Genomic DNA, 23,144 nt, shown 5'->3' with positions numbered 1-23,144 from the left:
GATCCGACCTTTTCCTGTGCGTCTCAATCGCATACGGACTCTGATCTCCCAAGTCTCTCCACGACTTTGTCACGCCCCAACTCCCCCCCCCCCCGGCCCCCACCCCCACCCGTTCCGGGTCTTTTGGTGTAAAACTACCCCCTCCCCACATCTCTCCCTTTCAGGCTCCTCCCCATCTGGTCGAGCCCCCCCCAGGCTCCGCCCAACTCGCCCTCCTGGCCACCACGGCAGCCAATAGCGGAGAAGCTGATTTGCATAGCGGCGCGGGGGAGCCGCCGAGGGCAGGGGGAGGGACCAGGCGACCTCCTAAATCAAAGTTGGAAGGCGAGGACTGGGCGGAGGGGCCTCCGGGTGCGGGGCCGGGGCCGGCGGGGGGAGGGGAAGGGGATGGGGGGCGGGCGCAGAGGACGGCGGGGCCGGCCGGACACGGACTGCTCCGTCGCTCCCTCCCTCAGCTCATCCCCGCGTCCCCACTTCCCTCCTCCCCTCGCTCCGAGCAGCATCCTCTGCAGACCCTCGGTCCTCGTTCCCGGGGTCGTCGGGCTCCCGCGGCTCCGTGTAACTACCCCTCTTCACTGGGCAGCCCGGCAACTTTCTCCGCCCGCTCCCGGGAGTGGGGGGTCGCTTTGCCTGGGCGGATTGTTCCTGGGGTTCACTGGGGGGCAGTCTCTGGAGAAGGGCCTCAGGGTCCCAGGGAGACATCTGCCATCTGCCACCTGCCCCCGTCGGGTCTCGGCACCCTCTCTTCCCCTCTCCCCCAACCATGACCGAAATGAGCGAGAAGGAGAACGAACCGGATGACGCGGCCACCCACACGCCCCCGGGGACCGTCTCAGCCCTCCAGGAAACCAAGGTAACTCAGGAAGCGAGAGGCCCGGACCCCTGCCCGGTGCGCCCCCAGCCCGGGTCGCCCCCTCCCCGACGCGGTCACCACCGCGGGCTCGGGTGCCCTGGGGTCACGGCAACGGGACCCGCCGATGGGACCCGCGCGACCCCTAAGGCTCTGCGCGGCGCCCGGGGCGAGTGGTCCGCGACGAGGGGCCACGGGGAGCCCCCGGCACGCAGGCACGACACGCCCTTGCGCGCGAGGAGCGGACGCCTGCCGCGACCCTCCGGGGAGGTTGTAACTCGGCTTTGTTGGAGGGAATCGGCGCAGCGAAGGCGGAGGGAGTGTGTAGCGGTGTGTAGCGAGCGGGTGTGGGCCGGTGTACGCGCTGGTGTGTGCGTGCGAGGCGCACCCCTCCGCGCCCGCCAGCCCCTGTGTGCAGCTCAGCCCGAGGCTCGCTCCCCGCCGGTCTCCCTGAAAATGTCTCCACGACCTGTTTGTCTGTGTGGGGGTCTCTCCGCTTCCTTTCGGCGTCTATGTGTGTTTACCCCGAGTCTCTCCGGATGACTCTCGGCCCCGCCGCAGCCCTGCATTGCCCCCGCCCCGCCAGGTTAGGCTCGGGGACGGGAGGCCGCGGCCGGGGGTGCGCAGCTTCCCGGTGAGCGCTGGGGGCTGCGGCAGGCTGGCCACCGCGGGCGGGCACCCGGGCACAGTGCTGCGGCCCCCGAGCCGGACAGGCAGCCCCACCCCCACCCCGGGAGCGGGACAGGGGGCGGGGCGGAAGGGAAAAGAGAAGTCATCGTAATTAATGAATGTCATAATTAACCCTAATTATGTATGATTGTTACTCCTGCGGGAGTCACAATGAATAAATTATTCCCCAGTGAAGGCAGGCGGAGCCCAGACTCCCAGCGCTTTAGGGGTTCCGGGAGGCCACCGATTAAATTTAACGCCCACCCAACCTCTAATCTGTCCACTTCCTCCTCAAGTTCTAAACGCTCAAGGCTGACCCGCAAGAAGTTCTGCGGGGAGCAACCTGAGCTGAGCTGGCTGGGGATGGGGAGAGAAAAAAGAGGCTGTGTCAAGGGCACTCCCTGCCTCCTCCCCAGACTCCAGGCCGAGGCCTCCTTCCCTCTCCCTTGCACCCTGGTGTTTTTTGTTCCCACCTGCTCCTGTAAGGAGGGGGGCACTGAAGACCAAAAAAATGGGTGGGGTCTTCGGCTCCTTCCTGGTGTGGAGTGCTCATCTATAGCTCTTTCCAATACCCCTCTTGCTCCTAATTCTGTCCAGGCCACACCTCAGGATATGAGGTTAATTCAAGGTCAAGGTCATCTAGAGAGTGACCAGGAGTAGACGAGTAGGAGCAAGGTGGGGCCTGGCGGAGGCACCCCAGGGAGCTCCTCACCCCTTAAACTAGAAGGACCCACTGGTTTCCATGTCAGTCTTCGGATCTGAACTTGACCTTCTTCTGCTCCCTTCTGAGAATGAGACTCTGGCTCTCTCAGAGCACAGAGTTAACTCCCCTTCTCAGAGATCCACGTCTCAACTAGGAGTGAGGTCTTGGGGTGGGAGGATATTACTTGGAATATTTGTGTTGGCTTTTTTTAAAGCAGAGGGTCTCAGGAGCCGAGCCCCATCCTGAGCGCCAATATCCCTGGCCTTCCCAGTTGCCTTCTAGTCCCCCAGGACAGACAGACACATTTCCCTGCTTGCTTCCTAAGAGCATGGGGGTCTCCCAGGCCCCTGCCTTGCTTCCCACAGGAGGTCTGGCTGCCCGCCCCCCCTTCTTAAGAGCTTTCCAAGAGCAGTCAGGAGCCAGGGCAGTGCTGCCTCAGCAAACCCACAGGCTGCAAGCTCAGCTGTGTGGGCAGGGGGAGGTTAGGCCTAGCAGATCTGCACCTCCCTCCTCCCAGCGCAAGGACTGTCCAGTGCTATCACCTCTGACCCTGAGCCATGGAGATCACAAGAGCAGGCCACTGGAGGGGGATTGCATACCTTGCCTTGCCCCTTCACCCTCCTCCCCTAAATCTCACCCTTGTGAAGGACTGTTTTAACAACAGAGGCTGGGCTGGGGATTCTGGGTGCAGGTAGTGGGAGTACCCAGGAAGGCAGAGGTAGGCAGGGAGAAGATTCAGGGCCCTGCCAGCCCCATTAGCTCTCCACACCTTAACCAGTCCCAAGGAAGCTTTGGTCTCCAGACTATAGGGCTTGGGGAGGGGGAAGGGAGAGTGATGATGGCCTACCAAACTCAGTTTGAGGCAGGTACAACAGAGGGGGCTGGTGTCTATTAGATAGTGAAGCCAACATTCCAGGCTTATTCATCAGTGTTTGGGGCCCCCTGGGGGGGTGCCCTTCTTGCCAGCCTAAGTCCAGCCTCCTGCCCACACCAAGATTGGATCATATCCCTGCACCCAAGCTACTCAGTGACCGCTTTGGTGTCATTACTGCCATCTCTGCGTCCCCATGCCATCCTACCACCGGGTGGTACTATCATTCCCTTTGGTGCCATCCTTGGGAAGACCCTGCCATGCCAACTCTGCCATCTGAGTCAGCTTGTGCCACATCTGCCACCACCCACTGCCAGCTGCCTAGTGCCCTTTCAGGAGCTGGAGGGAAGTGAGGAGATACTGTGGGGAGTTGAGGAAATGAAGGGACCATCCAGTATGTGGGGAGGTGGGGAGGAGACAGGCAGGCCAGGCCCAGCCTCTGGGAGGGGATTCAGAAGAACAGGCCTGGTGGTCCAGGTTCCAAGCCAGACAAGCTCCTGGTACATCTGGAGAGAACAGGATCCAGGTGTGGCAGCTTACCAGGGTCCATGGCAACTTCTCTCCATGTCAGGGAATGGGTCCTCGGATACTGGGGGCACTGAAAAGATAGCTGATGGCAGGTAAAGAAAAACCCTCTGTGGGAAGAGAGGAGGACCCTCTCCTCCCTGGGAGGAGTCCCAAGGATACAAATACCTGGCCAGGCTGAGCCGAAATGAGGTTTGAATAGCCAAGCCAGATGTCTCTTGAGTGGACAGGCATCAAGCCATTTGGCAGAGGTGCCCCCATCTTGCTGTCTAGCCATAACCCTTGACATCTGCCAGCCATCCCAGGTGATAGGTTGTTCCTTCTTGCCTCTCTGCCCTCCTGGGATCTGGGGCGCACAGCAGAGCCCAGGAGTCGGTGAGTAGAAGTGGGGCTGCCCCAGTGCTGGGGAACATTCTGTTCCAGGGATCTCTGTACCCTGCAGAGGTGGCTCTTGGCACTGAGGCCAGGGGAAGACCAGGAAAGGGCAGAGGCTGGAGAATAAGGAGGCTTAAAATCTCATCCTGTGGGAATTACTATAGAAATAACAGCCTTGGGGGGTAGGGGGAACATGACTGATGTCTTCAAGTGTTTGAAGGACTGCTGTATATAAGAAGGAGTCAAGGGAGGAACAGAGCCAAGGTAGGAACAGAGCCGATAGGCAGAAAGATCTCAGGGAGGCAGGTTTCAGGTCTATATAGGGAAGCACTTTTCAGCAATTGCAGCTGCCCAAAGATGGAGTGACTGTCCCAGGAGAGGGTGCGCTTCCTGCCACAAGAGGTGACCAACAGAGTCAGACAACTGTCTAGAGGGGACGTGGCAGAGGCATTGTGGGATGATAGTATGGGCTGGGGACTACTCTGGGTGGCCAGTCTTGCAGGTTCCTGCCAACCCTAAATGTCCTGATTGACCTGGTGGACAAGCCCACGGCGTAGCGGAGGGATGGGGGTGAGGGCTAAGGCAGAGCCCAGAGCAGCAGGACTTTCCTGGTCATTTGGGCTCAACAGTCAGAGCCACTGGTTCAGGTTCTGGCTCTGCCACTTACCAGCTGAGGACTCATCCTGTGTGGGTGATTTAACTCCTATGTGCCCGTGAGCTCATCTGCAAAGTGGGGCAAAGGTCATCGGTCATCACTGTCTCCGAGGGTAGTGCCAGGATTGATGAGGTGCTGCATCTGAAGCATTAGCTCCATCCCAATATTCTGGCAATGACAGCCCCTCATTATAGTGTGAAGTTTACCTTTTTTCTTTTCGGACCCAGAACCATGTATTGCCTAGAGAGCCTCTAGTCCCGTCTCTTTCTTCTTGGATGTGGAGGAACTGAGGCTCAGAGAGTGGAAGTGCAGTGACTTGCCCTCAGGCGGCAGGTGTAGCCTTGCATCCACCCCCAGCACATACATCCTCCCAGATCCCTCTGTGCTCCAAGCTCTGGCCCCGGGGCAGAACAGTGGGTGCTTCTCCCACCTCTCTGGGCCTGTGAGAGCCCCCAGAGCCACACTGGCCCATAGAATACATTTGTGTTCTAATGAATCCTCCCTCTGGCCCTCCACCTCTGCCCTAACACCCAGATGTCTGGGGCCCAGGGCCCCACTTCTTGCAGACACACAAAGAAGCCCACAGTGCTGTGCAGGAAGCCGAGTTTGGAAGGAGCTGGGCAACTCAGTGTGCCAGACACCCCAAGGCTCTGGCCTCCCAGCTGGCACACAGGGGCCTGTCTCTTGCCCAAATGTCTCCCTCTCCCTCTCTGCTTCTTCTGTTTTGCTGCCTGCTGGACTCTCTGGGGCCACACAGGCTGCTCCATGTGCCAGCTGAGAACCATGACCGAGTCTCCCTGCCCGAAGCCAGGCCTCTGGCCCCCTTTACCCATTACTTGTGGGAAGGAGTGGGCAGGGGTAAGGGGGCTCTCACCAGGGGCGAGGGAAGAGGTTCAAGGATCTGGGTAGAGATGTTTCCAGACCTCACTCTGGGTTGGAGTGAGCAATGGAAATAACTCTGGCCTCCCTGCAGAATTGACCCTGTGTTATAGAACATGGGCTCCGCTTAAGACTGCAGCCACAGGATACCTGGGTGGCTTGGTGGTTTAGCGTCTGCCTTTGGCTCAGGGCATGATCCTGGATTTCCGGGATCGAGTCCCGCATCGGGCTTCCTGCATGAAGCCTTACTTCTCCTCCCTCTGTCTATGTCTCTGCCTCTCTTCCTGTGTCTCTCATGAATAAATGAATTAAAAAAAAAAAAAAGTAGGGATTTGATTCAACTGTCCCTGACGTTAAGGGGTTCCAGTCTCCTGGGGAAGTAAGAAGTCAATGACAATGACAATGTAAACCAGATTGGATCTATAACGGAAGTGAGTACTGGGTGCAGTGGGCCCCAGAGGAGGGAGTGGTTATGCTAAATGAAGTTCCTGCTGAAGAAGAGACAGCTTCCCAGAGGAGGAAATCACTGGAAACCCTGAAGGATAAAGAGGGTATTAAGTGGATCAGGCAAAGAAGAGGACAAACACATCAAAAAAGCTCAGAGAAATAAACACGGAGGAGTTCAAGAATCCCCGTGTCTGGGCTGCAGGTGGATGGTATGGGTCGGAAGGGAAGGCCTGGCCAAGCTGCTGAATCTCATGACCGGGGCAAGGGCCTTGACTGTGTCCTGAGGAGCCAGGAAAAGTTTTGAGCAAGGCCAGGGATCACCTCGCCAGCAGCTGTATGGAGAGCAGGGGAAGATGGGCAAGGGGAGGCAAGGGGTTGTGGCACTGAACTGGGACAGGGCTGTGGAGATGATGTGGTGGGCATGGGGGAGGGGCTGGAGAGAGATTTTTTTTTTAATTTTTTTTATGATTTTATTTATTCATGAGAGACACACACACACAGAGGCAGAGACACAGGCAGAGGGAGAAGCAGGCTCCATGCAGGGAGCCCGATGTGGGACTCGATCCCGGGACCCCAGGATCAGGCCCTGGGCCGAAGGCTAGCACTAAACCGCTGAGCTACCTGGGCTGCCCTGGAGAGAGACTTTGGACAGGGAATCAGCTCTGAGGATGAGGGCCCAAGATGACCCCTCCCCCACTCCCAGCCTGTTCAAGAACACAGGTGGAAAAACTGGGGACCCGCAGCATCTGTTTGGCCCCCAAAGTATTATTTTTTTAAACTTGAGTAAATGGTGCACCCATATAGTGATATCCAGTGTAGCCACAAACAAGAATGATGAAACTCTTTATATGTTGGTATGGAATGATTTCCAAGATTTACTGTTAAGTAAAAAAAGCAAGGCGTAGGAAAAATAGTACACTACCATTTCTGCAATGAAAAAAAAAAAGGGAACTACAACCTCCTGAATTTGTTTCTACCCAAATAAGCAGAAAAGTCTAGATTTCTTTTGAAAAGCTGGCAAACCTGGCCCCACTAGGCTGGCATGTAGAGTAGCCCAGTTGTCCAGAGAACCCCAGCAGCTGCTGTGTGGCTGGCGGGCCTGCCCAGCCAGGACTCCTTTGCTCATGGAGGTTCCCACCTGGCTCCTGTAGGTATCCGGAATCATGACCACCTTCTGGAACATGGCAGCCTCTCCCTTAGTACTTCCAGGCTGCCTCTGACCAAGGACATATCCTGGCTGCCAGCCAGTCCCCTCTGGCTTCCACTTACAGCCTCGCTTCCTCTCTCAGCTCCAGCGGTTCAAGCGCTCACTTTCCCTCAAGACCATCCTCCGAAGTAAGAGCGTGGAGAACTTCTTCCTTCGCTCAGGCTCTGAGCTCAAGTGCCCCACTGAGGTGCTGCTGACCCCCCCAACCCCGCTGCCCCCTCCCTCCCCACCACCGGCATCTACAGATGGGGGCCTCCCTCCCCCGGCCCCCTCCCCCTGCCCCATCCCACGGCCCCTGGCACCGCTCAAACCGGTCAGACTGCACAGCTTCCAGGAACACGTCTTCAAGAGAGCCAGCCCCTGTGAGCTCTGCCACCAGCTCATTGTGGGTAGGTGCCTGAGGTGCCAAGGAGAGGGGCCCAGGTGGGGGCGGGGAGGAGGAGGCCAGGGAACAGCCCCATGTCGGGCTCTTGCTATGCAGAGCCCTTGATCCTAACTGAGCCCCGCAACCTTGGGGTGGGTGGGTGCCCAGGGTCACTGTTTACTAGCAATGCAGGCTTCAGTGCTAGTTGACATGGGGAGTGTCTGAAGGGTAAGCCCTGGGCCTCGAGGCTGACGTGTGTGGATGCCCCCACTTCCTCTGTCCGATGCCCTAACCTGCCCCTTTGGCCCCGTGCCCCTGAATGTATCCTCCTTTGCCTAATCCTTCTTGCTGAACCCAAATTCTTCTCAGGAAACTCCAAGCAGGGTCTGCGGTGTAAGACGTGCAAAGTCAGCGTCCACCTCTGGTGCTCCGAGGAGATCTCCCGCCAGCAATGCCCAGGCAAGGCGGTGAGTGGGGTTCATGCAGGGGTGGCTGGCTGTGGGTGCCCCCCAGCACCGGCATGTGGGGGGAATGAGTGCCTCCCCCGATCCAGGCTGGTTCCACTCGTGGGGTGGTCCTTGGGCTGGGGGAAGGACAAGCCCTTGGTGGGCTATGACAGCCTCATGCCCTTTTTCTGCCCATCTTGCCATAGTCCTCCTCCTTCCGTCGCAACTTCAGCTCTCCGCTCCTTGTGCATGAGCCACCCCCCGCCTGTGTCACAAGCAAAGAGTCCCCACCCACCGGTGAGTCCCCTACCCCTCACTGCCCCTCATCCCGCTGTGGTGTGATGAGAAACCCACACATTCCTCAGATGGGCACCTCTAGTTCTTGGCACTTCCCTTTTCTGAATCCCCTTGTCCTGAATGGAGGGTGCATTCATTCATTCATTCATTCATCCTTCAACAGTTTATTGAACACTTACTAAGTGTCAGGCATTGTGCAAGACATGGGGACAAGGCACGGAAGAAGGTGGAGTTCATGGTCTAGTAAGGGAGCTGGACATGAAATGGATAATCACACAAGTCATCCATTCATTACTGTTCTCATGAATGCCCGAACCCGCAAGGATAGGGACTAAGAAAAAAGTAGGCACCGTCCCCATCTGCAGGGATAGTGAAAGTGTCCAGAGATGCGCAGCATGGCGAGTTATTCCAAGGGGATCTGGAGAAGACTAGTGCAGGCAGAGAGGGTCTGGGGGTGGGACAGGGCAGGGAATGAAAGTGATACAGGGCTTCTGGGCAGAGCAAGGGTGGCAGCTGGGTGCCCGGCCTTGAGGGTGGCTCCTTGGCAGGGGCCAGCGGGAAGGTAGACCCCGTCTACGAGACCCTGCGCTATGGCACCTCCTTGGCACTGATGAATCGCTCCAGCTTCAGCAGTACCTCTGAGTCCCCCACGCGGAGCCTGGTATGTCAGGCACCAAAGGCGAGCCTGGGGGGGCAGGGGTCTCTGAGGGCAAGGCTCCAGGGGCTGAGCCCTCCCCCGACCCCCGACTTGTCCCCAGAGTGAGCGGGATGAGCTGACTGAGGATGGGGAAGGCAGCATCCGCAGCTCAGAGGAGGGCCCTGGAGACAGTGGTGAGTGGAGGCGGGCCCGGGGGCAGGAATGGAGCACAGGCCGGCCACTCCCTGCTGCCTCACGCGCTGGCCCTGCCCTGGCATCTCTAGTATTCACAGCCCCGGCCGAGAGTGAAGGGTCAGGACCAGAGGAGAAGAGCCCCGGACAGCAGGTGAGGTTATGCTGGCACTGAGCCCTGGTAGGCCAGACGGGAAGGGGATGTCACGTCTCCTTGTCGTTGACCCCTAGGTGGGTGAGAGCATGGTGAGTGGGAGTATCTGCTCCTTCATTTATCCTACGTCTACGGGGATGGGCAATGCCAGGGTGAGTACGCAAGGAAGGCAGGGGGTATAACCCCTCCCCGCATTGAGCCAGTGCCTGGTGTGCCCAGTCCTGTGCCAACTCCCCAAGAGTGGGCAGTTCCAAGGAGTAGCAGGCGAGGAGTATTCCCTTTCTCCCTCCTTGACCCAGTCCCCCAAGGATGAACACAGAAGATAGAACCTGACCACTCCCTGCCATGGACCCAGGTGCCCTGTGTCCCACCTCTTAGCTCCCCCGCCCAGGGTAGGCAAGGTCAGGGCAAGTGAAGGGGGGGTGGAGTGAGGAGAGTGTCACCCTCCCACCACTGACCCAGAGCTTTTCCGCAGCCCCCCAAACCCCCTCTGCGAAAGGACGTGGGGCCCATGTACTCCTACGTCGCGCTCTACAAGTTTCTGCCCCAAGAGAACAATGACCTGGCTCTACAGTAAGTCCTCTTTGTGGTCTGGCCCCACTGGGCAGCCACCTGCCTCCAACCTCAGGGCGCTGCTCCCAGACTTTGGAACATGAATGTGAGGGGGACCTTCGGGAACCTTCTCCTGGCATGCTTGAGGCAGCTGAGGCCAGAGAGGAACTGGAATGCTCAGAGTCCAAAAGGGATTGGTGCCGATGTCATATCTCCTGCCCCCCTGCCCAGGATCTGCCCTAGAGATTGTCTGCTATACCTGTGGTCACAGTGTCCTCCGAGGGCGTCAAGAACAGCTCCCCCAGCTGCAGGGGGTGGGTGGGAGTGTGCTGGGGATCTGGGGGCCCCAGAGGGTTAAAATGTGGAAAGGGCAGATCCCTCCTGCCCATTTGCGACCCCAGCTCTGTCCTCCCAGGCCTGGGGACCGGATCATGCTGGTGGATGACTCTAACGAGGACTGGTGGAAGGTGACTTGGCTGGGTGGGGAGCAGAGGGACCCTGGTAGGCACTCCCCCATTCCCCACCTTCAATGGGCACTGCCTCACCTTCTCTCCAGGCCCAAAGACCTCCCCTCCTTCAGCCTTGGGCCCTAGCCAAGCCTAGGACCAGCACTTGGGACTTGCTCTCCCTTGGACCCTCCCTGCCTCAGCCTGTCCCTCTGCTCACCTCATGCCCTTCCGAGTGCAGAAGCCACCTTACTGGGGGTTTGGATACAGGAAGTCCAGGATCTGGTGTTTGATGGCATTGGCTCAGAATGGGCATCAAGTCTAGAAGAAGCAACGTGGGAGGGGGTGGCACTGGTGCTCATTGCCAGCCTCATCCCCAGGGCAAGATTGGCGACCGGGTTGGCTTCTTCCCAGCCAATTTTGTGCAGCGAGTAAGGCCAGGTGAGAACGTTTGGCGCTGCTGCCAGCCCTTCTCTGGGAACAAGGAACAGGGGTACATGAGCCTCAAGGAGAACCAGGTGAGTGCCTGGGCCCTGCAGCAGCCGGAGAGGTGGGTGAGGGAGAGAGGCAGCAGGGGCACAGGTGAATGCCCTGGAGGAGGACACTTGTAGCCTGACAGCAGGAGGGAAGGCAGGTCAGAGAGGTGGACTGCAGGGCCCCCCTCTCATCCCCCCCTGGGAATTGGGGCTGAATTTGGTTAGACACAGCCTGGGGGAGGGGAAGAGCACTAGATTAGGAGTCCGGAGGCTTGGGTTTGAATGTTGGCTGTGCCTCTGGCTTGTGTAAACCCCCGATAAGCCCTTTTCCTCCCCTTAACCTCCCCTGTGACATGGGTGTTTGGCCGGGGCGTTAGGCCAGCTGGTCTCAAAGGTCAGCCCCAGAGTGCTGCTCCGGGTCTACTGATCTTGCCACCGTGCCCAGTACCCTGATAGGATCTACTCCCTTCCCCCCAGCTGATGTCTCCAATTTCATCTGCTCCTGGTCCCGTCATCCCCTGGGGTGGCCCCCTGGGAGCCCTCAGCAGGACTCAGGGCCAGGGCTGTAGGCAGAGCCAGGACTCAGCTCGCATCTCTCCCACTCAGATCTGTGTGGGCGTGGGCAGGAGCAAGGATGCTGACGGCTTCATTCGCGTCAGCAGCGGCAAGAAGCGGGGCCTGGTGCCAGCCGACGCCCTGACCGAGATCTGAGCGTTGCCCAGAGAACCCAGCTGCCACCCCTGCCCATGCCTGGCCCTTGCTTCTGGCCCCGGGAACAGGAACAGGCATCTGCCCACACTCTTCCTCCCTCCACCTCTCCTAGGGGCCACTCCCCATGACTTGGGAGCCTTCTGCACGGAGGAAGGTTTTATTTTTGGGGTCCCAAGGTACCCCGAGGGGCTTGCTCCCCTGGACTTAGGGGTGAGGGAGCAGGGGACAGTGGGAGGGAACAGGGAAGCTCCAGGTAGGTCCAGCCACTGCCCAGACCCCACTCCCCAGTTGCCTTGCTGAGTGCAGCCCTGGGCAGGGGGGTGTTCCTGGGGAACTCTCCTGCTGCTTTGTCCAGAGGGCCTTCCCACTTCCCATGTCCACACCACCTTTGCATGCCTGACACCACTGCCCTCTCCCCGCGGAGCCCCTGCTTGGGTCTATGTGCGTGTGACCCTGCGGCTGTCCCTTTGGAAGGAAGTGGGGCCGAGTGCCTCAGTCCTCCGCCCCGGGGGTTCAGGGGCGGTGGGAGGGGATTTAGGACTGCAGGAGGATCCTGAGTCCACCTGCTGGTTTCACCACCTCTGTCACTCCATCAATTCTCAGGAAAGTTCTGTGGGAATCTCTCCCATTACTTGAAACCACGGGCGGACAAAGGAGGGGAGGGCCGAGTTCTGGGGAAAGTGTGGTAGATCAGAGACCGTCTCTTCAAGGAGAACAGTCACCACAGAGCAGCCTCATGGTACCCTTATCCACTGGAGAGGGACACTCCAGAATGACTTGCACCCAGAAACCTGACTGAGAACAAAAAACTAGCCCATGCTTAGAACCCTCATTTCACTGTCAGGACTCTAGAAGTCCCTGGTGGCAGGAGGCAGGGCTGGCCACCCAGGGGAGCCTGTGCTGCCTCCTGTCCTGGGTATCACAAGGCCCACCCCAGGAGTCCTGCCTCAAGGCTGACCAGGCCACTGCTCTTCCTCGCCCTCTCCCTCTGGGCTTTGCAGGAAGCACTGGGACCCCTCCTTCAGTGCAGGGGACCCTTCTGACCGAATCTGCACCCTTATCCTGGACAGAGAGTCCTGGGAGGAAGAGGGAGTGCGAGATGGTTAAGGCAGGCCAACAGTTCTGTTTGACCACCAGGAAAGGAGGGGGTAGGCACCCTGGAGGGGGGGGCGCACACAAAGAGGACCCCTCCCTTACAGGTTGTTTTTCTCTGGTGCCAACCTCCCTCTCCCCTCCCAAGCTCAGAGCCTCCTCTTGTGCCCTTGATCGTGCCAGCCAATGCCAGCCCCCACCCTGGGCACAGTCACACCCTCCCATACCCACTAGCCCCTGCTCCACTTCTCCCCCCTCGGAGGGGGGCTCAAGCCACACTGCCCTGTTTGCTGCCATGAGGCCCCCCCCCAGCAATATCCCAGGGGCGGGCCCGATGCCCACTGTACATGAGGCTGCATGATGGGTCTGCTGGGGCATTGCTGAGCCCCCAGACCCTTAAATAAATGTTTCTTGTCCCAATCTGTGTGCTCTGTGTGTCTGCTTGGGAGAGAGGATGGAAAGGTGCAAGGAGTGGGGCGGGGGCTGGAGGTGCCAAAAGGAGAGTAGCTTGGAGGGGGAAGAATTTGTGGATCTCTGAGGGGAGAGGTGCTGGGGTTGGCCCACACTCGCAGGGGTCCCCTTGCCTTCCCACTCCCTCCCACCTCAGCAGCCTGAGATGGGGATCTGGGGAGGAGTTTAAAAGAAAAGCTTGGCAGGGGTGTGGTGGAGTGGGATGTCGCCAGACGCTGGAAGGGGAGAGGGTACCACCGCGGTCACATTGTGGCTCGAGGCACATCTGCGTCGGCAGGGGCCAGGCACCCAACTATGCGCATCCACACAGCTCTGCCCACCCAGGGTGCCCTCCAAGACCACCCGAGATCAGCCTCGCCCCCGCCACCCGCCAAGCCGCAGGCAGAAAGGCTGGCGGCGGGGACAGTCGCCGCCAGTGGGGCCCTGAGATGACTCAATCACGGCCGTCATCGAGAGCCTGGCACGAAGGGGCCTGCGGCGCCCCCCTCCCGCAGCAGTGCCCGCCGCCCACCTGCTCCGGCAGAGCTCCCTCGTTCCCCTCCACCCGCCTGGCCGCGTCATCGCCAAGGCGAGCACGTCCTGCGCTATTTATAGGCAGAGCGAACGCAGAGGGAGAGAGAGGCGGGCTGCGGGGGTGCCAGGGCAACGCCAGAATGCGGGGTGGGGGTACCGCCCCTCCTGATGGGCCCCCGTGTTCGGCCGTCCAGCCCCCCACCCCCAAAGCAAGATTGGCCAGGTAGAGCCAGACACCCTAGCTTTCATTGGGTGCCTTCACCCAGGGAAGGCTCTAGAGCTTGGCGGGTGAGCAGCGGGAGGAGGAGGAGGACTTCTTCCTAGGACCTCTGATGGGGGAAGGAGAAAAGGGGTCACAAACCCAGTCCAGTGGCTTAAAGAGAGGGGAACTCACCTAAATAGGCACCCGCCCTGCCTGAAGAGCCAGGCCAGGAACTTTATGTAATCCTCTCCATGACCTAGTGAGGAAAGTGGTACTCTCCCCTTTGCACAGATGAAGAAACTGAGGCACAGAGCTATTAGGCAGCATATTCAAGGTTATCCAGCGTATCCCTCCCAAACCTGCCTCTTTACGTAGGGACACTGAGGCCGAGAGTGGACCAGTAACTTGCCCAAGATCACCCAGCAAATTGGTGACCAAGCCGGTCTCAGAAATCATGTCTCTTGCCTCCCAGGTCAGCAAAGAGCCACTCCACGTCCGCTGATGCCCTAAGCTTGCCACCGTGCCCAGTACCCTCATGGGATCTACTCCCACCCCCCCCAGAGAGCCCATCTGGGTCCCTCAGTGCCTTAACCCCACAAGATGGAAACGGAGACACCCCAAGATGTTGGGCCCAGGTCTCTAGGGATCGAAAGCCCACCCCATTGGAGAGAGTGAGAGCCTTTCAGCCAAGTCTGCACACTCCACTTGTGCCTGCCACCAGCCAGCAGCTGGCCTGGACCCCCCCTCCTCCCTGGCCCATTTGCCGCACTGCTGAGTACAGCAGCTTTTTCGGGTGGCTGAACCACTAACAACATGCTCACAGCCTGGGGGCTGGGAACAGCTGGTGCCCCCACGATAGCCTCTGCCCTCCTCTGTGCCCACTCTCGGGGTGGCTGGGCCAGCAACACCACCAGCCTGAGGCAGAGGATGCCCAGGAACCTGCCGGTGCCAGCTCACCATTTGGCTCTATTGTCTGACCCACGCGTGCCCTCCCTCCCTCCACCTCAGCCTGAGACTAACCTGGCATGGATGGTCTGTGGATAGGCTTTGGGGAGATGCAAAAAGACAGGGAGTCTGGCAGCCAGAGACAAGAGGCAGAGAGACAGATATAAGAGAGGGGGTGGATGCACAGAGTGAGACCCCTGTGCAACCTCACCCATCTTGCTAGCACCACCCTATTTGGCCTTGTCAGCCTTTTTCACCTGTCATCCTTGACACGGTCCACCCAGTGCTTGGGATGGGCTGGGGCCATCTGCTGAGGAGCACAGTAGGGCAGCAGTGGACTTCCAGCCTCTGCTCTCCCTAGGCCTGCAGGAAGCTAGCCTGGGTCTCTCTCTTAGCCTTAGAGAGAGCACAGGGCAGGGGGCTAAGGACTCTGTCCCCCTTCTGCTGCTCGTGGCCCTAGAGCATCTGCACGCACTACCTCCACGGCTGCCTACTCTGAATCACGCCCTCCCACGTTGGGAGGATCAAAGGCAGGTGCTAGTGTTCACTCCATGCTGAGATTCTGGGGAGTCATTGGCTTCTCCAGGCCTGTTTCTTCTCCTAGAAATAGAACTGGACTTGCTTAGGGAGTCTTTACCTGAGGGCCACGAGCCCCTCTAAAAAATGATATGCAAAACTACTACGTGGTGGGATCAGTTGTATGATCTTGAGAGAATAGATCTATCTTCCCATCAGAATTTCCTTAGGCTCCAGAACCTGGAAGAGATCCTCCAGTGCTTACTTTAGGGGATCTGCCTGCTAAGGGGGCCCTCCCTGGCCCTCCCCTGGAAGGGGTTGGAGGCCCACGGTAAAAAGAGGTAACCTCCAGGTCTGAGGTGAGCTTCAGAAGGAAGTGACTAAACCCAAGGTTTCCCAAAAGATAGGCTCCTACAACCCAGCACCCTTCTCTCCCACCCTAACTCCTTCCAAAACAACCCCAAAAGTGAGGCAGTTTCCTACCCCTGCAGCAACCTGCAAGAGAACAGCGCCATCTCCTGGTCCCTGGGGGGAACCGGCTTCATGTTGCGAGCTCAGGAAGCCTGGTGGGGAGGGTAACCTCTTTCTTCTTCCTGTCATCCCTCCACTGTCCGGATGCAGGGGGTGGGTGTGGGTGTTGGGGGCATGGTGGAGGGGTGGAAGGGGGGTGGCCTTCAATGCTCTTTCTCTCGTGGTCCAGCCAGCTTGGGAAGGTTGTCCCATTTTCCAAGCTGGGAACTTGGCCAAGGTCCTCCCCCTTCTAGGCCACAGCCTCCCCCCATGTGGAATGGCAAAGGATGATAGCAAGAGTTAAAGGATAAAGTTCACACAGGCTGCTACAGTGGTGACAGGAAGCCCAAAAATCAGGTTCTAATGCACATGGGTGGTGGTGAAATTTCTCTGAATATTTCTTACTGAGTCTGGGCTGCCCTGCCTTGGGTTACCCACCTGACCCACCGTGTCCTCACTGGACAGGACACTAAAGGAGGAGTAGGAGGGGTCTGGTGTCCCCAAGAACATGCTAGTTCCATCTTTCCTCTGCAAGTGCAGATGAGAACATCTGTCTAGCACATTCCTTCAAGTCCCCAGCTGGCCTTCACATTGCTCCTAGGAGAGGGGTGGAGGGCAGGGAGGAAGCCAGGACAGGATGCCAGTCCTAGCTGTGCTGACGACTAAAGGAGGTGGCCCCTTCTCTGCAACTTTTTCCCCCAACCTAGACCTCTGGCACTTCTATTTGACTGGCTGACACCTCCCACCTGGACATCTGTCCTTCAAACTGCCACCCACTCAATATATCTAAAGCTCTTCTAGCCATTCTCCCTAACCCAGTTGGTTCCTCCAACCTCCTTCCATGCCTTCCTCCGAAGGCATCACCAGCCCAGTTTCCCAAAGCTTGAGGCCTGGGACAAAGCCACTTCTCCCTCAGTCCCCACAATGTCTACCAAGTCCTCTTTACATCCTAAACATCTTGAATCCATTTCCCCATCCCCAACACAGCAGGCTGTGTGAACCCAGCACATCACAGCCTTCTTCATCTGCAAAATGGAGAGTACTCTTACTTTACAATGTTAGGAGGATTAGGGACACCTGGGTGGCTCAGTGGTTGAGCGTCCCCCTTCGGCTCAGGGTGTGATTCTGGAGTTCCACATTGGACTCCCTGCATGGAGCCTGCTTCTCTCTCTGCCTGTGTCTCTGTCTCTCTCCATGTCTCTCATGAATAAATAAATAATAAAAAGTTCTTTTAAAAAAAATTAGGATTAGGGTGGCCCTGGTGGCGCAGCGGTTTAGCGCCGCCTGCAGCCCAGGGCATGATCCTGGAGACCCTGGATTGAGTCCCACATCAGGCTCTCTGCGTGGAGCCTGCTTCTCCCTCCGCCTGTGTCTCTGTCTCTCTCTCCCTGTGTCTCTCTCATGAATAAATAAAATCTTAAAAAATAAAAAAAATAAAAATAAAAAAGTTAGGATTAGAGAATCAATGTTAGTGTCAAGGGCCTCACAGCACGTGGCTCAGAGCAGATACTTCACTGAAGCATTTATTATTTAATTTATTCAAGAGAGATGTAGAGAGGCAGAGACATAGGGAGAGGGAGAAGCAGGCTCCCTGCAGAGAGCTCAATGTGGGACTTGATCCTAGAACTCTGGGATCACAAGCAGAAGGCAGACACTCAGCCACTGAGCCACCCAGGCGTCCCTTCACTGAAGCATTTATTGGTGATTATTACTACCAGCTAAGTGGCAAAATAGAACTTACTCCTGGTCAGTAAACAGGGATACAAATTCATTAAGCAACTCACAATCACTCTGACAAGTGTTTATTCCAATTTCTGCTGAGAAAAACCTTTTCCTTTGTGCCCCATGTGATGGGTATCAACCAAAAAACGGTTAAAATATTTTCAGTAATCTCTATACCCAACCTGGAGCTCAAACTCACAATCCCAAGATCAAGTTGCATGTTCTGAGCCAGCCAGCCACACTTCCCAAAAATCCTTCTTGGGGGGGGGGGGGACACCTGGGTCAGGGTGTGATCCTGGGGTCTGCCCGTCTCCTGTGAATAAAATCTTTTTAAAAACCCCTCTTGGTAGGAAGACTTCGACTGCGGACACCAGGGGACAGTTGAGAAATACCTTCTTACTATTTGTCTATTTATGACAGAGAAAAGCAGACATAGGCAGAGGGAAAAGCAGGCTTCCTGTAAGGAGCCCAATGTGGGAGTTGATTCTGGATCCCGGGATCACACCCTGAATTGAAAGCAGATGGTCAACCACTGAACCACCCAGGTGTCCCCATGCTTACGATCTTGATTTTTTTAAGATTTTATTCAGAGATACAGAAAGGCAGAAGACACAGGCAGAGGGAGAAGCAGGCTCCATACAAGGAGCCCAATGAGGGACTGGATTCCAGGAATCTGGGATCATGTCCTGAGCCAAAGGTAGACGCTCAACTGCTGAGCCACCCACGCATCCCACCATCTTGACACTTCTTAAACAATGTGACAACTTATGTTGGTTCCCAGTCAACATTTGGGACCACTTCTGACATGTCACCCACCCAGTTTTGAAGCACAGTATTTGAGGTCGGAGTAATAGCCATTTTTCCCTCCCTTTAGATTAGGCCCTAAACCCAACTTAAAAGAAAGCAAGAAATCCCATCTCTCCCATGGACGGGCACAAGGAAACCTGAGGCCAGTAGCCAAGGAAGAAATGAATAGGCACCCTGGGAAGGGCCTGCACCCCAATCCTCATGTGATCAGTTCTGACCCTCTCAATGGTGAAGATCCATCAAGCAGCCAGAAACTTTGAAAAGAGACAGGCAGATAAAGGTTTGTTTTATTGAATAACTGATCTGATTCATGCTGAGGCCACTATGTACAGACAAGAGAGAGGGAGTTTTATTTCTTGGTCTCTTCCTCCTTGGACAGAGTCTTGATGATTTCCTCCTTCTTGGCCTGGAGCCGCTCTTCACGGCGCTTGCGGGCCTCCTTGGTCTTAGATCTGCGGGCCTCAGCCTGGTCACTGGGTGATGGAAGAGGAAAGACAGGTCAGTCTGAGAATAAATGAGTTGCTGGGGAGACAGGAGCACATGCCCAGATCTCTCCCTTTGAGCCTAGTCAGCTTGAAGAATGAGTACCAGGGGCCACCAAAAGCTCTTGCTTCACAACTAAGCCACAGTCCCTGCCCCACAATGATGGCAGGTCTGGACAGAACAGGAGCACACATTTCTTACTCAATGGCTGTACTCTGGACACACTGTGTGCAAGTCAAAATTAGGCATTAGCGTATTTTAAAGGTCTTAGAAGAACCCACCCCCACGACAGAGGCCAATTCCTAAAAAAACTTACGCCAGAAGCTTCTTGCGAGCCTTGTCTGCCTTCAGCTTGTGGATGTGTTCCATGAGAATCCGCTTGTTCTTGAACACGTTACCCTTCACTTTCAGGTACAGGCTATGATACCTGCAGGGTAGAAAGCAGAGGCTCTGGTCAGCCACGGAATCATCTACACAAAGTCCCTAAGTACACAGGGTTCCTTTCCTCTCTATTCCACAGGGACTGTCTCCCCCAAATCAAAACTTTTTGTGCAATTTCCAGACAGAAGAGCTTGCCTGGAAAGTTAGGTTCAATTCTAGGGCTATCTTGATGTTGTAGGGAGATGGGTACGGACACCAACACAACAGAACGGAAAACCTTTCTTAGAAAGGCCTAAGACATGTGGCTCCCTCTCCAAGGCCAACGAGACAGATTGTGGGCCTGAGCAGAGAGCAGAGAACAAGCTGTCAAAGCACTACATGGTTCTTAGTGGGCCTGAGAGGGCGTGCTTACATGTGGCGGTCAATCTTCTTAGATTCACGGTATCTTCTGAGCAGCCTGCGTAGAATTCTCATCCTCCTCATCCACGTTACCTTCTCAGGCATTCGAGCATTGGCAGTACCTTTTCTCTTACCTGCAGGGAAGGGGAGTTAAACCCACTGCAGTGCTCCTGGGTCTCAAGGCCCTTACTAGAGCCAGCTGCTTGGTCACAGCGATAGCTGCCGATTTCCAAAACACTTCACAATTCACTCAAGTCATCTGCCAAGCACTTCATCTCATTTTCACTTTACAGAAGACGACCCTATGCATTTTTCATTTATCCATGTTTAAGGAAGCACCAACAAGGCAATTACTCCCTTGAGTAATGTGTGCTCTACAGGGCATATGCAAAGGCAGTATGGTTAGCTGGAGGGGGCTTTAAAGGGGGTGTGACCTTCGTCTCCCTAAATCATCCTAACCCTAGAAAATGCTTTTAGGATTTACTGAATAACATTTTCAAGTACCCAGAAGAATCCGTGGCATAGTGTAGTTGATCAATAAATGTGACCTCTTTCTACCAACACCTTCAAATCCAACACTAGTGTCAACTTTCTGATTTGTACAGAGAAAACACAGCAGGTATCATGGAGTTAAGAAAAGGACTCGAGGGGAGACAAAATGGAAGTGAAAAAGATCCTGGATATAACCCAGTCTAGACTCAGGCAACTCTAATTTAAGTCTCAGAGAAAAGGAAAGAACACACTTACCAATGCCCATATGCCTGCCCTTCCGGCGGGCCAGAGTGTTTTTCCGGCACCGAGCTCGGGAATGGACAGTCACAGGCTTCCGGATTATCAGCCCATCTTTGATCAGTTTTCGTATCTGCTGACCTGGGAAAACAATGTAGCTAGTCAGTGAACTGGCCCCCCAAATACCAGTCACAACCCAGAGTCCAAACAGGACAGTGCAGACATCGCTTACATTCCTGGCCCAGTGGTCTCAAAATGATACAAATACTGGAACTTTCTGTTTATTTCTCTTTTGTAAAAAAAACAAAAAAACTGCACTTTTGTTCTATTTTTTTCTAAATGTTTTACAGCACACTCAAATTATATGTATTTGGGGATATGTGATCAACAGTGTACAGATACGGCCTGGTCCTTCAGATCCAGACTCCCCTATTAGCTACTGGGCTAAGACAAGATTAGGATATTCTGAACACATGTCACAATGCCATAAATTCAAACTGGTTAAGAAATTCCCTGGTACTGACCAACATTCTTTGCTTGACCAAACTTTCATCAGGGTCCTGGAACCACTTCCCAGGCCCGCCTGTGCACTTCCTTATAAATTCTGCATTTTGTAAGGTCATTGTTTAAGTCCATTTAAGCAGATAACCTTGAAACAAGATCAGGTTCTTCATCCACCAGCATTGCCCAGGTGAGGTCAGATCCCCCTGGCCTGTCTTTAGCAACAACCACTCCCTTACCATTAGAGTTTCCTCTTACTAATCTTCCACCCGCTGACACTCGTACCACTCTCCTTGGCCAAAAATTTCTACTTGGCTGTGCTATGTTCAGACTTGATTGCAACTTTCATCCCCCACTGTAAAATCCCACTGCAGCGGTCCCTACACTTGCAGCAATGGTCCTAAATAAAGCCTATCTTTAACGAAGATCACTGAACATATTTTTCTTTAACAGTATTACATGGAAGTAACAGGGCTATGTTGCTATCTGCATGACTGACACCTCTTTATCTCTGGCACCCTCATTTTTGAAGACTCCAGACTATGAGCTTTCCACAGTTTGTCAACAAAACCATGACATCTTGGGACACCTGGGTAGCTCAGTGGTTGAGCCTCTGCTTTTGGTTCTGGTTGTGATCTCAGGGTCCTAGGTCCCTCACTGGGCTCCCTGCAGGGAGCCTGCTTCTCCCTTTGCCTGTCTCTCATGAATAAATAAAATATTTTTTAAAAAATTGTGACAGCTTTCATTTCATGAAGGATGAGAGGAGCAGAGTGAAGATCCCAAGAACTCACGGGAGTTTGCATTGGCGATTTCATTGGTCTCATTGGGGTCCAACCAGACCTTCTTTTTGCCACAGCGGAGGACACTGGAGGCAAGCCTCTTCTGAAGCCTGAGCATACTGTGACAAACAGAAAACCTGATCAAGCCCCTGGAAGCCATTCCCTGGCAAAACCTGCCTTCCAATCTTTTAACGTCCTGAGGATAGGACACGGGAGGTGGATGTGTACAGGCATTCAGTATTTAAGACAACATCCCTCCCTCCACCCCCATATTAAGAAATCTTTCCCATAGCAAGATTTTTGGGCAGTGCATTCCTGCAGGGGCAACTGGCCGCCCTGGAACGAACACATAGACCAAGCTATGCCTTAACTCCTCTGCCTCGGTTTTCTCCTCTGGGAAAGGAAGTTTATGGATAAAAGTGGGATGAAGAGGGGGCTTATGCTCTTTCTGGTAATGAGCTCTGGAACAGGCGTTTAAGAACCCGAGGCTGGAGGGTCTGATTTGCTCGTCTAGCCCTTGGGTTAGTTTCCCTTGGGCCTGTTTCCCTCGTCTTATCACACTAATAAACTTACGTCCCGCTAGCCTAAGAGTTTTCTTATGAATCGCCCACGGGGTGGAAGGCATCGCCTCACTCTTAAGTAGTCTGAGGCCCGAGGCCTGGACGAGACCTGTCCTACGTCACATGGAAGCAGAGCTCGGCCCGATCCCGGGCGCCCAACGAGTAAGGGGGCCACAGCCTAGTCCCTGCGGCGGCCCTTCCACTGTCCCGGCAAGCCGCTCGCAACCCACACGGGGTGCGAGGCCCACCCTTCCCGCGGCCTAGCGTTCTCGGGAAGCACCCCCCACCCCCACCCCCCGCCGGCCGAGGCCGGGGCCTAGTGCGCTCGGGCCAGCCCCAAGCTCCGGGACCGGCTGCTTCAGGGCTGTCTCCACTTCATCTCTCCCACCCGGGGCCAGGGGAGCAAACCACGCCGCCCGCCGACACTTAGGATCAACCAAAATCAGGGCCCCGCGCGCCCTCACCTCATGGCTGCGGCCGCAGCGCCGAAAGGAAAGAACTCCCCCTGGCCGGGCTCCTCCCACTATCTGCGAGGGGGAGAGCCCATCCCCTGTTCCGCTTGAGCCCCTACTCCCCGCCGGTCCTCTCATCCTCTGACACTCTAAACTCAATCCTATCCTCTGTGAAGACCGAGACAGCAGAATCTAGTTTCGGGAGTCGGTTTTAAACTTAAAAACACAGAAAATGTATCCTTTCGGTGAGGCAAAGTGGTATAGTCCGACTTCCTAATAGGCATGCGCAGCAAGGGGGCCGGTCACGTGGGTACTGGAAGCCGGAAGTCACGGCTGGATGCCGCAGGCGGGACGTAGTTCTGCTAGAGCGGCCTATTTGCAGGCGTTCTGGGTTCTTTGGAATGATGTTTTCTTAGCGAAAAAAAAAAAAAATAGTGGAGTGAGAGAAGATAACGAGGGGAGATATCAGTCAAGAGCAACCTTTTATTCATTCTTCCAGTACATTGGGAAACCCCTGCAGCACAGGATAGATCACCAAAGATATATATATGTACATATGTGTATATATGTATATATGTGTATATATATGTATATATATATATTTTAAAGATTTTACTTGTTCATGA

The 23,144-nt window shown here is 55.7% G+C and overlaps 2 protein-coding genes and 1 long non-coding RNA gene across 13 annotated transcripts; 1 reads left to right on the top strand and 2 right to left on the bottom strand.

Moving 5' to 3' along the window:
- The first annotated feature begins 357 nt into the window (after positions 1-357).
- Positions 358-12,968, top strand: STAC2 (SH3 and cysteine rich domain 2). Of its 11 annotated transcripts, none has more exons than XM_077853045.1 (12): positions 359-853; positions 7,264-7,570; positions 7,915-8,012; positions 8,198-8,288; positions 8,837-8,949; positions 9,047-9,119; positions 9,210-9,271; positions 9,349-9,423; positions 9,747-9,844; positions 10,239-10,290; positions 10,650-10,710; positions 11,352-12,968. In XM_077853045.1, exons 1-12 carry the CDS (start codon positions 764-766, stop codon positions 11,384-11,386), a joined length of 1,155 nt encoding a protein of 384 aa, XP_077709171.1. In that variant the 5' UTR covers positions 359-763; the 3' UTR covers positions 11,387-12,968. The 11 variants fall into 11 exon arrangements, 8 of the variants coding, with proteins under 8 accessions (XP_077709174.1, XP_077709171.1, XP_077709173.1 ...); XM_077853042.1 differs by having other exon boundaries at positions 364-853; positions 10,650-10,787; XM_077853043.1 differs by having other exon boundaries at positions 365-853; positions 9,349-9,363; positions 10,650-10,787.
- On the bottom strand, positions 8,304-13,634 carry LOC144286516 (uncharacterized). Its single transcript, XR_013354547.1, has 3 exons — positions 13,531-13,634; positions 10,490-10,590; positions 8,304-9,344 (listed from the first exon to the last, which is right to left on the bottom strand). It is a non-coding gene; the product is annotated as an uncharacterized LOC144286516 (long non-coding RNA).
- A 4,855-nt stretch (positions 13,635-18,489) lies between these two features.
- On the bottom strand, positions 18,490-22,555 carry RPL19 (ribosomal protein L19). Its single transcript, XM_077853041.1, has 6 exons — positions 22,531-22,555; positions 21,519-21,625; positions 20,245-20,367; positions 19,511-19,631; positions 19,034-19,144; positions 18,490-18,707 (listed from the first exon to the last, which is right to left on the bottom strand). Exons 1-6 carry the CDS (start codon positions 22,533-22,535, stop codon positions 18,584-18,586), a joined length of 591 nt encoding a protein of 196 aa, XP_077709167.1. The 5' UTR covers positions 22,536-22,555; the 3' UTR covers positions 18,490-18,583.
- Between the last annotated feature and the right edge of the window lie 589 nt (positions 22,556-23,144).

The sequence above is a fragment of the Canis aureus genome, chromosome 16, assembly GCF_053574225.1.
Source record: "Canis aureus isolate CA01 chromosome 16, VMU_Caureus_v.1.0, whole genome shotgun sequence".
NCBI lineage: Eukaryota > Metazoa > Chordata > Mammalia > Carnivora > Canidae > Canis > Canis aureus.
This window is presented reverse-complemented; position numbering and strand designations above follow the sequence as displayed.

What these genes read in the sequence shown, in the direction of transcription:
- RPL19 (XM_077853041.1), bottom strand. An exon ending in AATCGCCAATGCAAACTCCC is followed by an intron (nt 20,368 to 21,518) that starts GTGAGTTCTTGG and finishes TTGTTTTCCCAG; the next exon opens with GTCAGCAGATACGAAAACTG. An exon ending in AAGAAGATTGACCGCCACAT is followed by an intron (nt 19,145 to 19,510) that starts GTAAGCACGCCC and finishes TCTACCCTGCAG; the next exon opens with GTATCATAGCCTGTACCTGA.
- STAC2 (XM_077853042.1), top strand. Translation starts at nt 764, where the DNA reads ATGACCGAAATGAGCGAGAAGGAGAACGAACCGGATGACGCGGCCACC. An exon ending in AGCAATGCCCAGGCAAGGCG is followed by an intron (nt 8,013 to 8,197) that starts GTGAGTGGGGTT and finishes ATCTTGCCATAG; the next exon opens with TCCTCCTCCTTCCGTCGCAA. An exon ending in CAAAGAGTCCCCACCCACCG is followed by an intron (nt 8,289 to 8,836) that starts GTGAGTCCCCTA and finishes GCTCCTTGGCAG; the next exon opens with GGGCCAGCGGGAAGGTAGAC.